This window comes from Lissotriton helveticus, chromosome 1_2 (assembly GCF_964261635.1).
Source record: "Lissotriton helveticus chromosome 1_2, aLisHel1.1, whole genome shotgun sequence".
Lineage (NCBI taxonomy): Eukaryota > Metazoa > Chordata > Amphibia > Caudata > Salamandridae > Lissotriton > Lissotriton helveticus.
This window is the reverse complement of record NC_136058.1, coordinates 189,689,957-189,703,375: the sequence shown is the minus strand read 5'-3', so window position 1 is coordinate 189,703,375 and position 13,419 is coordinate 189,689,957. Positions and strand designations below refer to the sequence as shown.

The following is a 13,419-nucleotide window of genomic DNA, read 5'->3' as shown; positions in this document are numbered from 1 at the left end:
CACAAACATTGCCTTTCAATGGAAGTGCACTTACCATTATTATCCTCGTGCTTGTGCATGTCACTAAACTTTATTTAATTTGTTTCCTTGCAGAATGAGCGCACTCAAGAAGATCGGCGAAGTGAATTATCAGATTGGAACCAAGGGCAGGTAGGTTTTCCAGACTTTTTAAAAGTTCTTTGAAGAGAGGGAAACATTTGGGAGATTTATCCTATGAGAATCATTAAAATGCATGGGTGTGGCTTATCTAACCATTAACACAAAATTATCAATGTGATCTTTTTTGATATCCTGCAAGACTTGAGACATTTTGTGACATCTCCCAGAACACTCAGCAGAAGTCACCAGTTAGAGAATGGGGACTCTGTGCTTCCAATGGCACCTAATCTCCCGATGAGCATTACAATATACCAGATTCCACGATGAGTCCTACATGTAGCTGCCATGATTGAACTAATCATGAACAAGTGGTACATTTACAGGTTGGCGAAATGTGTGAATGGTTATAAATCTGTGGTTCTCCCATTACTTTATTTACCCTTGCAGTCCCCCTATCTCATTTAGAGCAGGGCTTTTGGGATATGGTAGTTGAATGTGCATCCATTACCTAAGTTACCTATCTGACAGTGAATCTAGCACCCTGGTTTCCTTGGGACCCAGCACCCACGATAATCTGTGTGCATGCTGAGGCACAGCCCAGAAATTGAGTGCCAACATTGTACCCCTTTGGCGACAGAAAACACAAGTTAGTTGGCTGTGCACCCATGCCCTACGTTACCTATCTGTGAGTGGTTTATCTAAAGCCTCTTTTTAAAAAATTGAACTTTACCCAGGTTAGTCCTGCACATTGTTATTTACAGCTGCTAACTCACGATTGCACTTTATTTGTAACTGGCTTTTTAAAACTAGCCTTAAGATTTAGAAATAGCATGGAGGGTTAATTGTCTAGAATTGTTGTTTTTAATATTGCACTATACATGATCAATTTTGACTGATAGTTCTGGATGTGGTTTATAGATTGATTTAATTTTAACTGTGTTTTTACTGAATTGTGCTTTTATGGTTGTTTGTATGAATAACCGAATAAAGATTTTTGAAATTGAAATTGAATTGAGTGACTGTACTATTCCGGATTTCTTTTGGCCCCAACACCCATGGAAATCTGTATGCTTGCTGAGGCCCAGACAAGAAATTGACCCAGAACCTAGCTCTGAGGTTAAGTATGGAGTGTCAACTACCGTCTTTGTCCCTGAAATATGTACAGTGAGTGGTGGTGGCTATATAAAGTTTTGAATAATTAGAGGGGGACAATCCTTTACCTATGCTTCCAGAGCTGAGTGTGATGCCTACAGGTCGGCTTGCGTAAAGGTTCTCCTGATATGTAAGGCTCAGGCCCTGCACTGACATCCCTGTACGAGTGTCAAATGTGTGTTGTGTGTATGGTTCAGGACTCCATGTTGGTTAGCCCTCACCTGTTGTTTCTGCTGCTGCCGGGGCCACTACAGCGCTGCCGAAGGTCTGGCATCGCTGCCTTGTTCTGCCGCCATCCTTGCTGCACGGGGGTCCCGCGACTACACTTCCCAGGGTGCACAGGGGCCGCGCACTGGAAATACGCCATAGCGAAGCGCCCGTAGGCGCTTAAAAGAACGCGGCGCCTCCCGCGGCGCGGGACACTTTCTCATTAGCCCTCACCTGTTGTTTCTGCTGCTGCTGGGGCCACTACAGTGCTGCAGAGGGTCTGGCATTGTTGCCTTGTTCTGCTGCCATCCTTGCTGCACGGGGTCCCGCGACTACAGTTCCCAGGGTGCACAGGGGCCGCGCACTGGAAATACACCATAGCGAAGTGCCCGGAGGCGCTTAAAAGAACGCGGCATCTCCCGCGGCGCGGGACGCGGGCGGGCAAAGGGCGGGCCCGTCCCGCGCCTGCCAGCGGCCGGAGTAGGCTGGGCTGGGCCTGGCCACGCTATTTATCTTTTGGACAAGAACTCTCATATGGTTGGTCAATTGCTCGAGGATTGTTTGTTATATGCTGACTGTTATTGATCTGTTTTGATTAACTGGATGATATAGCTAGGCTGTTACCTGATATTAAGTGAGGCCACTCTATCCTCCTGTCATAGCTTTTTCACCATGGTTAGAAAGAAGTTACGGACAGCTCCTTTAGGGGAATTAGCTAGCACAAAATCAATAGTTACAACCATGGAAGCGTTTTTGTCTAGGGCAGCCGCAGTCATCGATAAGGAGATCGAACTGGTAAATAGGCGCCTCTCTAGATCTCCGGTGGGCCCCCATCAACATCTTTAGGAGAGCCTTAAGGTCGATGAGATCTCTAATGCTACTTTAGCTGGTACACACCACGGGGGTATACCTAGTGAAATATTGGCCTCTGGTTCACCTAACGTTATACCCACAGACATGGGGGAGGTGCCAACACAGTCCCTGTAGCCAGTTATAACTATTGTAAACAGAGAAGGCACTGTAAATACTGTTAATATGGGAAAAGGTGGGACAGGTGGGAAGACTTTTGCAGCGCTACCTGAGGTCCTAAATGGCCTAAACCCTCCTCTACTCCCACCCCCCATTGGTCGCCCTGCTGGTGGCCTCAAGAGGAAGTGTAAGGCCACCATGGGACAAGCGGAAAAATTAAAACCCAATGAAACGCATGCACCTATTATAGTATCGGGGGAGTACCTGGTAGTGAGAAGTATTTATTGGAAACCCTTAAGTCAGTTTTGAGTGCCGCATTGGAGGAAAGGTTAGCACCTATCATGTCAAAGCTGTCCGACATAGAGCGTAGGCTCGAAGCTATGAACCAATCCCCCCCCTGCCACCCTGTTGCCCTAAGTAACTTGCCAAGCCAGCCGACCCAACCGACTCCCCCATTAGGCCCAGTAGTAGTAGTATTAGATGATCCCAATAATGATCACCCGATTACAACAAATAAACCGAGATGAGGTGGAATTAATTAAATCCAGTGTTCGCAAACATGTCATTTATTATTTTATTATTATTTTATTTAAAATTTTATATAGCGCGCAGTTACCCTTGGGCATCCCAGCGCTTTTCCAGACAACATCCGATGGTACCGAGGGACAGATTAGCGCACTACGCGGGAAACAAAAAGGTTTTAAGACCTTTGCGAAAACGCAGTGTGCACGACTCGGCGCGTAATTTTAGAGGAAGCGAGTTCCACAGCTTTGCCGTGTTAAATGAGAATCTTCTCCCACCCGTACGGGCCTTTTTGACTCTAGGGACTAGCAAGAGATGTTTCCGATCAGATCGCAGCGTTCTACTTGCTTTGTATGGAATAACTACGTTTTTTAAGATGAGGGGGCCTTTCCCTGAGAGGATTTTATGGGCAGTGCAGAGTGCCTTAAAAGTCACTCTCTCCCGCACTGGGAGCCAATGCAGCGCCTTCAATGCCGGTTTCGCTGATTGCGTCCTCGGGACATCCATAAGCAGCCTTGCCGCTGCATTTTGGACCTGCTGAAGGGTCTTGAAGGTGGATTCAGGGGCGCCCAAAAAAATGGCGTTGCTATAATCAAGTCTAGATGTTATAAGACCCTGAATCAACAGCTTCCTCGATGTTACCGGTAGGAGAGGGAAGATTTTTCGAGCCGACCGAAGCAGGGCGTAGCACACTCCTGCGGTTTTCTTGGCTTGGGTGCGAAATGACAAGTCTGGTTCTAGCCAGACTCCCAGGCTCTTAATCACTTCTTTGGGGACCGGGAGGTCACCCATGCATCTCGGCCAGCTAATCGAAGGGAAAAGAGGAGTTTTACTCCCAAGCAGCAATATTTCCGTCTTCGAACCGTTCAACTTGAGGGAAGATTCTTCCATCCAAGTATGAACGTCCGACAGGCAGGAGTTCAAGGTGTCCGGGTTGTCAGCCAGATGGGATAAGGAAACCACCAGCTGCGTATCGTCGGCGTAGCTGACGATTTTGATGTCATATGGGGACACTAGGTCCTCCAGGGGGGCCATGTAAACATTAAATAATGTAGGGCTCATGTCATGTCATGCTGAAAACTACACCATCACTGGAGCCTTATTTATCATGGTCCATATTGGGCTATGAGCGGTTCCTGCTGATAAGGTTCCGGTTGGACTATTACCACCTTTTACTAGTTGCCCCGAGGGGCTCCCACAGAGGTCAAGTGCTACCGTCCTGCGGCTGCGACAATGAGTCTCCGCAGGACTTGGTGCACTTTTTATTTGTTTGTTCCCTTTATGATGCACCCCGGAGGTTTTTTCTAAAGCCCCTTTTAAAAAAACTAAATTTTACCCAGGTCCGACCAGCCCTTTGTTACTTGCAATTGTTGAAGCCCGAAAGCACTTTATTCTTGATTGTTTTTTTTAAATCAGCCCTAAAACTTAGAAATAGCAGGGAGACCTAACTACTTCATAAATTGCTGCCACTTGACCCCCAATTGTTGCTGTTTATATTATATCTTTTTAAATGGAATGTTTTTAATATACGATACACCATACACCATGTTTTAACTGTGTATTATATTAACTGTGATATTGTTGCTTTTATGTTTTTTTTGCTTGAAAAACCAAATAAAGTTCTTCTGAATCTGAATCTGAGTATATCTGCTATAGGCTAATGCAGAGGTCTTCAAACTTTTGTCAGCTGAGTCCCCCATCTAAACCTTTTTACACGCCCCCACCACCACCACCTGACAAAAAAGTTCTGGAAGCTGGTACTCTGCATTGATAACCATTCCCTCCTGCAGAGCCCAGGTGGTAAGGGCAAATAATATGAAATAAAGAGCTCCACTTCCATTTTTGAGTAGTACCTGGAAACTGGAGTGCTCACAATTTTGTAATCTATTTTTTGCAGGATTATATAGTGCGAACATGACCCAAAGGTATTGGAGCGCTTTACAGGAGCATCATTCACATTACACAAGCACACATTCATTTTTTGTAAGCACAGGGCGATAAAGTGATATTCCCAGAATCACAGGATGTTGAGCAGACACCAAGAATTGAACCTGGTTCCCCAGCTCCACAGTCATCAGCTCTGGCTATTGCACCACATCCTTGCCCTAGACAAGATATCAGATTAAGCATTGGCAAAGCCAATAGGTCTCAGCAATCAGATAGCTACGGACGATGGCAATGTAAGTGCATTTGTGTATGGCTCAGGGGCTGTTTTTATTGATATCCACAAATGTATTACCACTGATTGCTGAGACCTATTGGCTTTGCCAATGCTTGTTTTAGAGGCAGCAAACATGTCTGGAGTTGTTTTCATTAAAGGCAGGTCCCTTTTGGAGGGGGGAGGAATTGCCTTTTCAGCACAGAGATGCAAGGGCTCAAGGACATGTGTCTGTGTCTTTGAGCCCTCACACATGCACATCTATGCATGTGTGTGAAGCCCACACATGCACAGATAGATTATCACAGTCTCTCAGCAGAGCAAAGCCCTCTTGCCTACACGGACAGATGTTCACAATCCCTCGGAGGAGCCAAGGCAAACTTTCACTCTGGCACAGACTGTCAGGCTATGTTACAAATTGGTTGGGCAGGGGGGTTATTGGCATATTAAGTTTTGTCACAAGAGGCAAATGGGAAGAGAGAGAGTGATGGGGGAGCAGGTAGAAACAGAAAAGTGAAGGAGAGACCCTAACAAAAAGCAAGAGGATGCAGCGTTGGCCCAACGTGGGCTTGCTGGACAGGAATTTGGAAGGAATTCAAGACTGAGGAAATAAACAGAAGGCTAAACTTTTGAAGTTGATGTTAAGATGGATTTTAGAACCTCATGGGTGTGAGTGGCAGGCGCGCAACGCCTATAGAGCTCAGCCCTCCCCCCCATCGTGTATGTCAGCCGGGCTGAGACAGCTTCCCGGGTGCACACACACAGCCTCACCTCAGTACTTCACAGGTCTTTAAAAGACCATTTCCTTGTTAATGAGGCTTCTTTGTTTTTCACCCCTTCGATGAGGCCCTGCATCTCCACTCTGCCTATTGGTGGAAGAATTAGCCTTCCACGCCCGCCCTCCCCCCCCCAAATTTTGGCTCTAGTTGCGCCTCTGGTGAGTGGTGTATCAAGGGAGAAGAGTTGGGCTAGTTTGACCATGTTAGGATGTAGTTATGTTACGTCAGTTTAGAATGTACGTCTAAACCGAAGGATGTTGTGTTTGTGCACTCAACTTGCTTCTGAAACAAAGACCTTTTTCACAAATAGCAAATCTTTCTGTTGTCGTTCTCTACCAGTGTGAACTTACGAGTTAGAACCCAGGTCTGCATGAGAACATCATAAATATTCATTGTGGATATCCAGAAAACAGGTATGGATTCTACTGTTTGTTGGATTAGCAAAACCAACCCTAAAGCAGAAGCCAGGGGTAAATAGAACTGAATGACGTAGCAAAGCACTTAGGGGCTCATGTACTACCATTTTTAGCAGTCACAAATGGAGAACCTGGCCGTTTGCAACTGCTAAAATGGCTTCCAGCATGTACTAACCCTATTTTGCGAGGCAGTAACCTATTACTGACTCGCACAATCGGGTTTGCGAGTTTATATGAGGAAGGGGCGTACCAAGGGCATCCCTTCCAAATATTGAGTCACAGGCATGTATGAATGTTCTGCGACCGGAATGCGGTCGCAAAATATATATATTTTACTGACTCCGTGAAAGAGGTGATAACCCATTTGAAAACAAGGGGTCCCAAAGAGACTCCTTCCCCTCTGTGAATGTGAGCACCAACGTTTTTTAAGCACTGTCAGTGGTCCCATGGACAACTGCCTACTCTTTAGAAATTAAAAGGTAGCTTTTAATTTTTCTTATTGAAATGCATCCCGTTTTTCTTTTACGAAAAACGGGCTGCATTTAAATTAAAATTGCTTTATTTAACAAGCATTGGCATAGCAAATAGGTCTCGTCTTTGGGACTTTATAAGTGTTTAGCCAGAGCATGCCTTTTCCATGTAGATGCCTTTACCTCACATGCAATGTCTTCAAGCTATGTTGTAGAGAGTGTGGCTGCTTGAAAAGTTATAATAAAATGATACTGTGTCCACATCTCATGCTACACATTAAACGCCTCCGCCCCTGAATGCATGCCCGCATACTCCCCTCTCTGCTGGTATCTGGTGCTCATGCAAAGCTCTCTGCCTTTGGGTCGAGTTTTTGCTGTATAAAACAAACAAAAAACATGTTGTGTTGTCACAATTGGATTACAAACCGCTAAAGATGATGATGACAAAATAATGACAATACTACTGCTATCGATGACAATAATGTGATAGTAATAATACTAATAAAACCAATGACAAACTGTTGCAGTGACAATCACCCCCCCCACACACACACACACGTGATAGTGAAAGGTTTTCCTGGTAACATAAAAAAGACTTTTCTATTTTGGGGTGAACATCTACTCCTCGCTCATAAATATTTGCATGAACAGCAGCGCCGGCCGTGGCGCTTCCCATTGATCAGGGCACTGTGTTATTTACCCAGCCACTTATTTAGTTCTGAAACTGCCATTATTTGCCTAAGCACAGTTTACCAAGCCCCCTTGAACTACTGCAAGAGGGCATCAAAGATTCTTTTGTCCTTCACAGTTGGCGATTCGTTGCACCAAGCGTTTTTTGACAGCTTAGAATTCTTTAAATGGTACTGTAATGTTGTAATTGCATTTATATAGCGCTTACTACTGAGGCGTTGCAGCGCTTGTCTTCACACCTTGAGTAGCCCATAAGGGGCTCCTGAAATATGCGCATAAACACACAGCAGCTGGAGCTGTAGCATCAGCCCGGCTGAGACGCACGACAGCGGAGGGGCTGCTGAAGCACTTTCAGCCTAATAGGCGTTGCACGCCTGGAATCAACAATGAAAGGCAAAGTGGTAGGGTGGAGTGCGTGCCCCCCCTGAGGGGATGCTGCGCGCCCCACTGTTTGAAGACCTATGGACTAATGGATCAGCTTTGGATTGTCTTTGACCTCTGCCAAACCACTGTTGGCCTACATGGATCACAGGTGGGACTGCTGAGTAATGCCCTACACATCCACGAAATAGCATAACTGCATACAAATCCTGGGACAGCTAGAGCATATATTGACAACACTATAAGGGAAATGCTTGAGAATGAGAACATTGACCCTGAACTTGATTAACAGAATAACTTCATGGCACTTTTTAATAATATTCCAACCCACGTAATAGAACTGACTATCCAAGAGTTTGGACATATCTAGGGGTCACAGACTGTGACAAAGCTCTGCCATTGTAGCCATAATGGGCCTGCTCCTATACTTATATCGATGCTTTGCTGTTTTATTTTGTAGTAGATTCTTATAAATCATGTGATGATCATCCTTATAGCACTACCCAATTCTTTATGTACCGTATTACATTTTAGTTTGATCAAAAAGACAGAAAGCCAAGAAAAAAAGAAGTAAGTCAGAAAAAAGAAAATGAAAGAACACTGGAGAGAGAAGTTAAGCCATAGAGAAACAGAAACTAAATTGTGAGGCAGAGAAAGCTATTTTGGAAAAGGCGATACCACCTCGAACTATGCAGGGTTATATGTACAGGTTCCAGAATAGCTTGTGCACATGTATGAAGAAAGGATATTTGAGAATGACTTTTGAGCTGTGAGAGTGCAGGCCTTGAATGATGTGCCTGAAGCCACTGCTGTAATGAGTCGCTAAAAGAGACAACAGTAATTGGGAGAATGCGTGTGGCTGATCAAATTCACTTTGAGTGAATTAAGGTGGCTCTGATAAGACAGCTTATGATGAGCCCAGCTTAGTACCTTCAGATGTTCTGAGAGAACATGAGAGCAGATGGTACTTCATTTGAACCCTGTATCCATCTTATACAACAGGTACTGGGCACACGTATGGTTAGCAATTCTGATCATACAGTAGTTAGAGACAAATACGATTGACACCGGTAGTCTGGTGGAGCCAGTATGTGATGCTTTATATGATTCTTTTTTCAGATTTTACAAACGCCAGTATCGGTGTTCGTATCAAAGTGGAGGTATGGAGTAATGAAAGGTATGAAAACGAAAAGGTCCAAAGTGCGTGGCAGTCGGGTACGACTGACGGAAGGTAACCTGGGGTGATGGGTTACTGCCGAGCTCTCATGCCAGTGGGTTCAAGGGAGGTCCTTGATACCACATCTCGCACCTCGCCGCTTACAGCCCTGTGAGTCACAGGTTTTACCCTGTTGATGAAACACGTGTCGGCTGGCTTTTGTAAAATCTGAAAAAAAGAACTATATAAAGCATCACATACTGGATCCACCAGACTACCGGTGTCAATCGTATTTGTCTCTAACTACTGTATGATCAGAATTGCTAACCATACGTGTGCCCAGTACCTGTTGTATTTTGCACGGTGTCAAGGCATCCTACGCCTGAACACCCTCTTGGAAGTTTTAGGGTTCTCCTCTACACTGGTAGCACCGTTTAATCCAATTTTTCTTATCCATCACCACTTATTATAAAAGCACTGTTTTGAGCGCCCCTGTCCTGTATATCCCAAACCCACAGCAGATTGCATATCTGTATCCATCTTATGTTTGCATGATTGGAATGAGTGAGGTAATCTTTACATGTCTCGCTGAAAAACAGGGTCTTCATGCGCTACACATGCAGTTACTTAGCCGTTGCTACACTTTAGGGCCTTGGGTCACGGGCGGTTCCCCCTTTCCTTTAGTTAAGTTCTTTTGTTCTCATTATGTTGTACCCAATTCCCTCCATTCATTACAGCGCAATTCTGAGGGATACATCTGCCAGTGGATTCCTCATCTTGTGAATATCCCCTTGCGTCAGCAACATTCGGAAATTCTTTTTGTAGCTTCGCGCCAACGTGGACGACGTCACAGAGGCACGACACCGCGCGCGACTCCGCTGACGTCACCGACTCCATAATAGGCCCACGCCGGTGTGATGACATCAGTTCCCTTTTTTCCGTGTCGTCGACGCTAACGGTTTTCGAGGGATCCTCTGTAGATGTTACTGTTTGTTTCTTTTCGGTGTCCTCTTGCTTCTTTGTGTTGAGATGTCCACAAAGAAGACTGGATTCAAGCCGTGTGGTGAGTGCGGCAATATGATGTCAATTACGGATCTGCACGAGTGCTGCGTTTGGTGTTTGAGTTCGGACCATGACGTCGAGGATTGTTCTTCCTGTAAGAAGATGAATCCCAAGGCTCTCCGTGAGAGGGAGGCAAAGCTCCTTGTTGTCAAGTTGAAGAGCAGGAAGGACAAGAAGAGGTCGAGGTCACGGACTCGACAGTCGAGGTCGAGGTCTCGCCCAAAGTCGCACTCGAGGTCTCGCTCGAAGTCGCACTCGAGGTCATCTTCAGCACATGCTTCGAGGTCGTCGAGGAAGAAGCACAAGAAGAGATCTCATGAGTCTCGCCATCACTCTGGGAAGGACTCGAGCTCCAGACCGAAGTCGCAGGTAAAGTTGCATCGCAAGGGTGTGGAGACACCGACTCCGGAGGTTCAAGTCTCCGAAGGTGAGGCTTCGCCTGTGGATTCGCCTGTTCATCCAGCGAAGCCGTTGTCGAATCCTTCTCCGGCTCCGACTCATTCTTCTGACCAGGAGGGTGAGGAAGAAGAAGAGGAAGAAGGAGTAAAGGAGGTTCCGTTGCCTGCGGGTTCGTTGACCCCGGTGCACCAACCTGAGGTAGAAGTCGAAGTCGAGAAGACTCTGCTCCCTCGAGAGCATCCTGTGGGCTCTTATCCAGCTTTTCCGGCTCCAGGTCAGGACCCTGCTCAGTTCCTGAATGCTATGTATGGAGTGTATTCCAGGGCTATGTACTCCTCTGGTGTACCGGTTGGTCCCACGGGTCCATTAACATACAATCTGGGTATCCCCCAGACTTACGCTCCTGCGCCTTTTATGCCATTCATGCTGGCTCCAACGCCGCCTTGGCTTTTCTCGGCGCCGCCGAAGCCTTCGCCGCCGAAGCCTTCGACGCCAAGACCTTCGACGCCGACACCCTCGACGCCGATGCCGATTCCGATCCGACCTCGTGTTCAGCAGTCTGGTCCTCCGGCTTCGAGCTTGACGCCGGCTCCGGCGGAGTCGATTCCGGATCCGTCGACTTCATTCCTGAAGGAGAGGTCGAGGCGTGAGGCACAGAGGCTTCTGTAAGAGCAGAGGTTCCGTGAATCAGACGTGGAAAAGGGTGAGCTGCAGGATTCAGAGCATCTTTTCGACGATCTGAGAGAGGCTAGTGGCCTTGAGCTGTCTCCTGATTGGGAATTGGCCTCTGTTTCTGACGCCCCTTCTAAGGATGTGACACCTTATCACGTGGTTATAAGGAAGGCTGCAGACTTGTTGAATATAACACTTCCTACTGCAGAGTATAAAGCTAATATACTGACAGAGGTCCTTCATTCACCTACCTCTGTGGTCGAGCCTATGCTCCCTTTCAATGATGCTTTGGCTGGGCCTATATCTGAGGTTTGGAAAAGACCACTTACAGCCCCTGCTGTTTCGAGGGCGGTTGCGAGAAGGTATAGGGTGGCGCCTGGTGACCCGGACTTTTTATCCACGCACCCCTTACCAGAGAGCTTGGTTGTGCAGGCAGCCTGCTCGAAAAAATCTGCGGGCGCTTTTCCACAGGTTCCTGGGGACAAGGAATCGAAGAAGCAGGACCAGGCTGCGAAAAAAGTCTTTTTCTCGGCAAGCATTGCGCTCAAATTAACTAATGCTACTTGTCTTATGGGACGCTATATCCATGCATTGATGGATTCAGTCAAACCGCTGGTTCCAAAGCTTCCTGAGGAGGATAGGAAAGATTTTCAAGAGGTGATTACTGATACTCAGGCTGCTGCTAGACAGGTCATTCAGAGTGGGCTGGACACTGCTGACTTGGTGGCAAGGGTGATGGGTTCTTCAGTAGCCACAAGAAGAGCGGCATGGCTTAAATCCTCTGAATTCTCTGCGTATGTCCAGGCTGCCTTGATGGATTTGCCCTTTGATGGGTCAGGTTTGTTTGGAAAGAAGGCTGATGTTGCTTTAGAAAGGTTCAAGGACAGCAGAGCGACAGCGAGATCTTTGGGCCTACAGTCCAGAGGTACTGCAGGGAAGAGGTTCAGAGGATTTGGCAGGTCTTCCTTTCGGACCTACAAGCAGCCACAACAGCAGCAGCAGCAGCAGCAAAATACGCTGTACAAGTCGTACAGAGGCAGGCAAAGAGCTCGTCCTAGAGGTCGTCAGGCTTCCTCCTCCTCCTCTTCCTCTTCCCAACCCCCTGCCACCACAGCAAAGCAGCCCTAGATCCGCCATTCCGGATCATGTGGGCCCAGTGGGGGGCCAGCTTACCCATTTTCTACGATATTGGGAATTGATTACATCGGATCTTTGGGTTCTCCATCTTGTGGAGAATGGGTATGCTCTTCCCTTTTGGGAATTTCCCTCCAATTACCCTCCTTGCCAAGGATTTTGTGCGGAGGACCACTTGCTGCTCTTGCAGGAAGAAGTCCTGGCTCTTTTCAGAGAGGGTGCGATAGAGGTGGTTCCAGAGCAGGAGAGGGGTCAGGGGTGCTACTCCCGGTATTTCCTGATCCCCAAGAAGGATGGCAGACTTCGTCCAATACTGGAGCTCAGGATCTTGAACCTTTAACTGAAGCAGGAGAAGTTCAAAATGCTCACCCTTGCGCAGGTTCTTCAAGCGCTGCTGGAAGAAGACTGGATGGTGTCGATCGACTTGCAGGATGCGTATTTCCACATCCCCATTCTGAAGTCGCACAGGAAGCATCTCCGTTTTACGGTGGGATCGCAGCACTACCAGTTTGCGGTCCTTCCGTTTGGTCTTACTACTGCACCTCGAGTCTTCACCAAGGTGATGGCATTGGTGGCTGCACATCTCAGAAGGTCAGGGGTTCCAGTATTCCCTTATCTGGACAATTGGCTGAAGTGTGGCTCAATGGTTAGAGCGGCAGACCCTGATGCAGAGGTCTAGCCCGGGACCAGGGTTCAATTCCCGCCTCGGCGGGTCTTGGGCTCAATTTCCCCAGACCTGATAATTCTCGCCTCGGTGCCTATTCCAATCATGGAGTCCCACTCTGCAACTCTGGGCAATAGCTTGCTTAATCTCCACAACGGCCCCCACAACGCTCAGGATGCCTGGCCTCCACCTTGGGGGTGCCCAGGAGTGGACACCTCACAGGGAAAGCCAGGATGGGTTCCACAGCGGTATTCGTACAAGCGCCTTGAGACCCTTGCGGGTGAGTAGTGCGCTATACAAGTATCAATTTACAATTTACATCAAAGCAGAATCTCCGGAGAAAGTGCTCCATCATCTGCAAGTCACAAGTCAGTTGTTGTACAGTTTGGGTTTTTCGATAAATGTGCCCAAATCTCACCTGGTGCCCTCCCAGTGCAACCTGTTCATTGGTGCAGTACTGGATACAACTGTATGTCGTGCATTCTCTCC

General features: G+C 47.1%; 1 protein-coding gene across 46 annotated transcripts in view; it reads left to right on the top strand.

Moving 5' to 3' along the window:
* The window catches only part of LOC144799531 (uncharacterized), a 5,513,712-nt gene that overhangs the window by 1,652,138 nt on the left and 3,848,155 nt on the right, over positions 1-13,419 (top strand). For all 46 annotated transcript variants that reach the window (XR_013603860.1, XR_013603862.1, XR_013603865.1 and 43 more), the window contains one exon: positions 94-150. Coding sequence is in view for 43 of the 46 variants with exons in the window: in XM_078671256.1 (XP_078527382.1) it covers positions 94-150 (57 nt within the window). In the remaining 3 variants the exon portion in view is untranslated. The remainder of the gene's footprint in view (positions 1-93; positions 151-13,419) is intronic.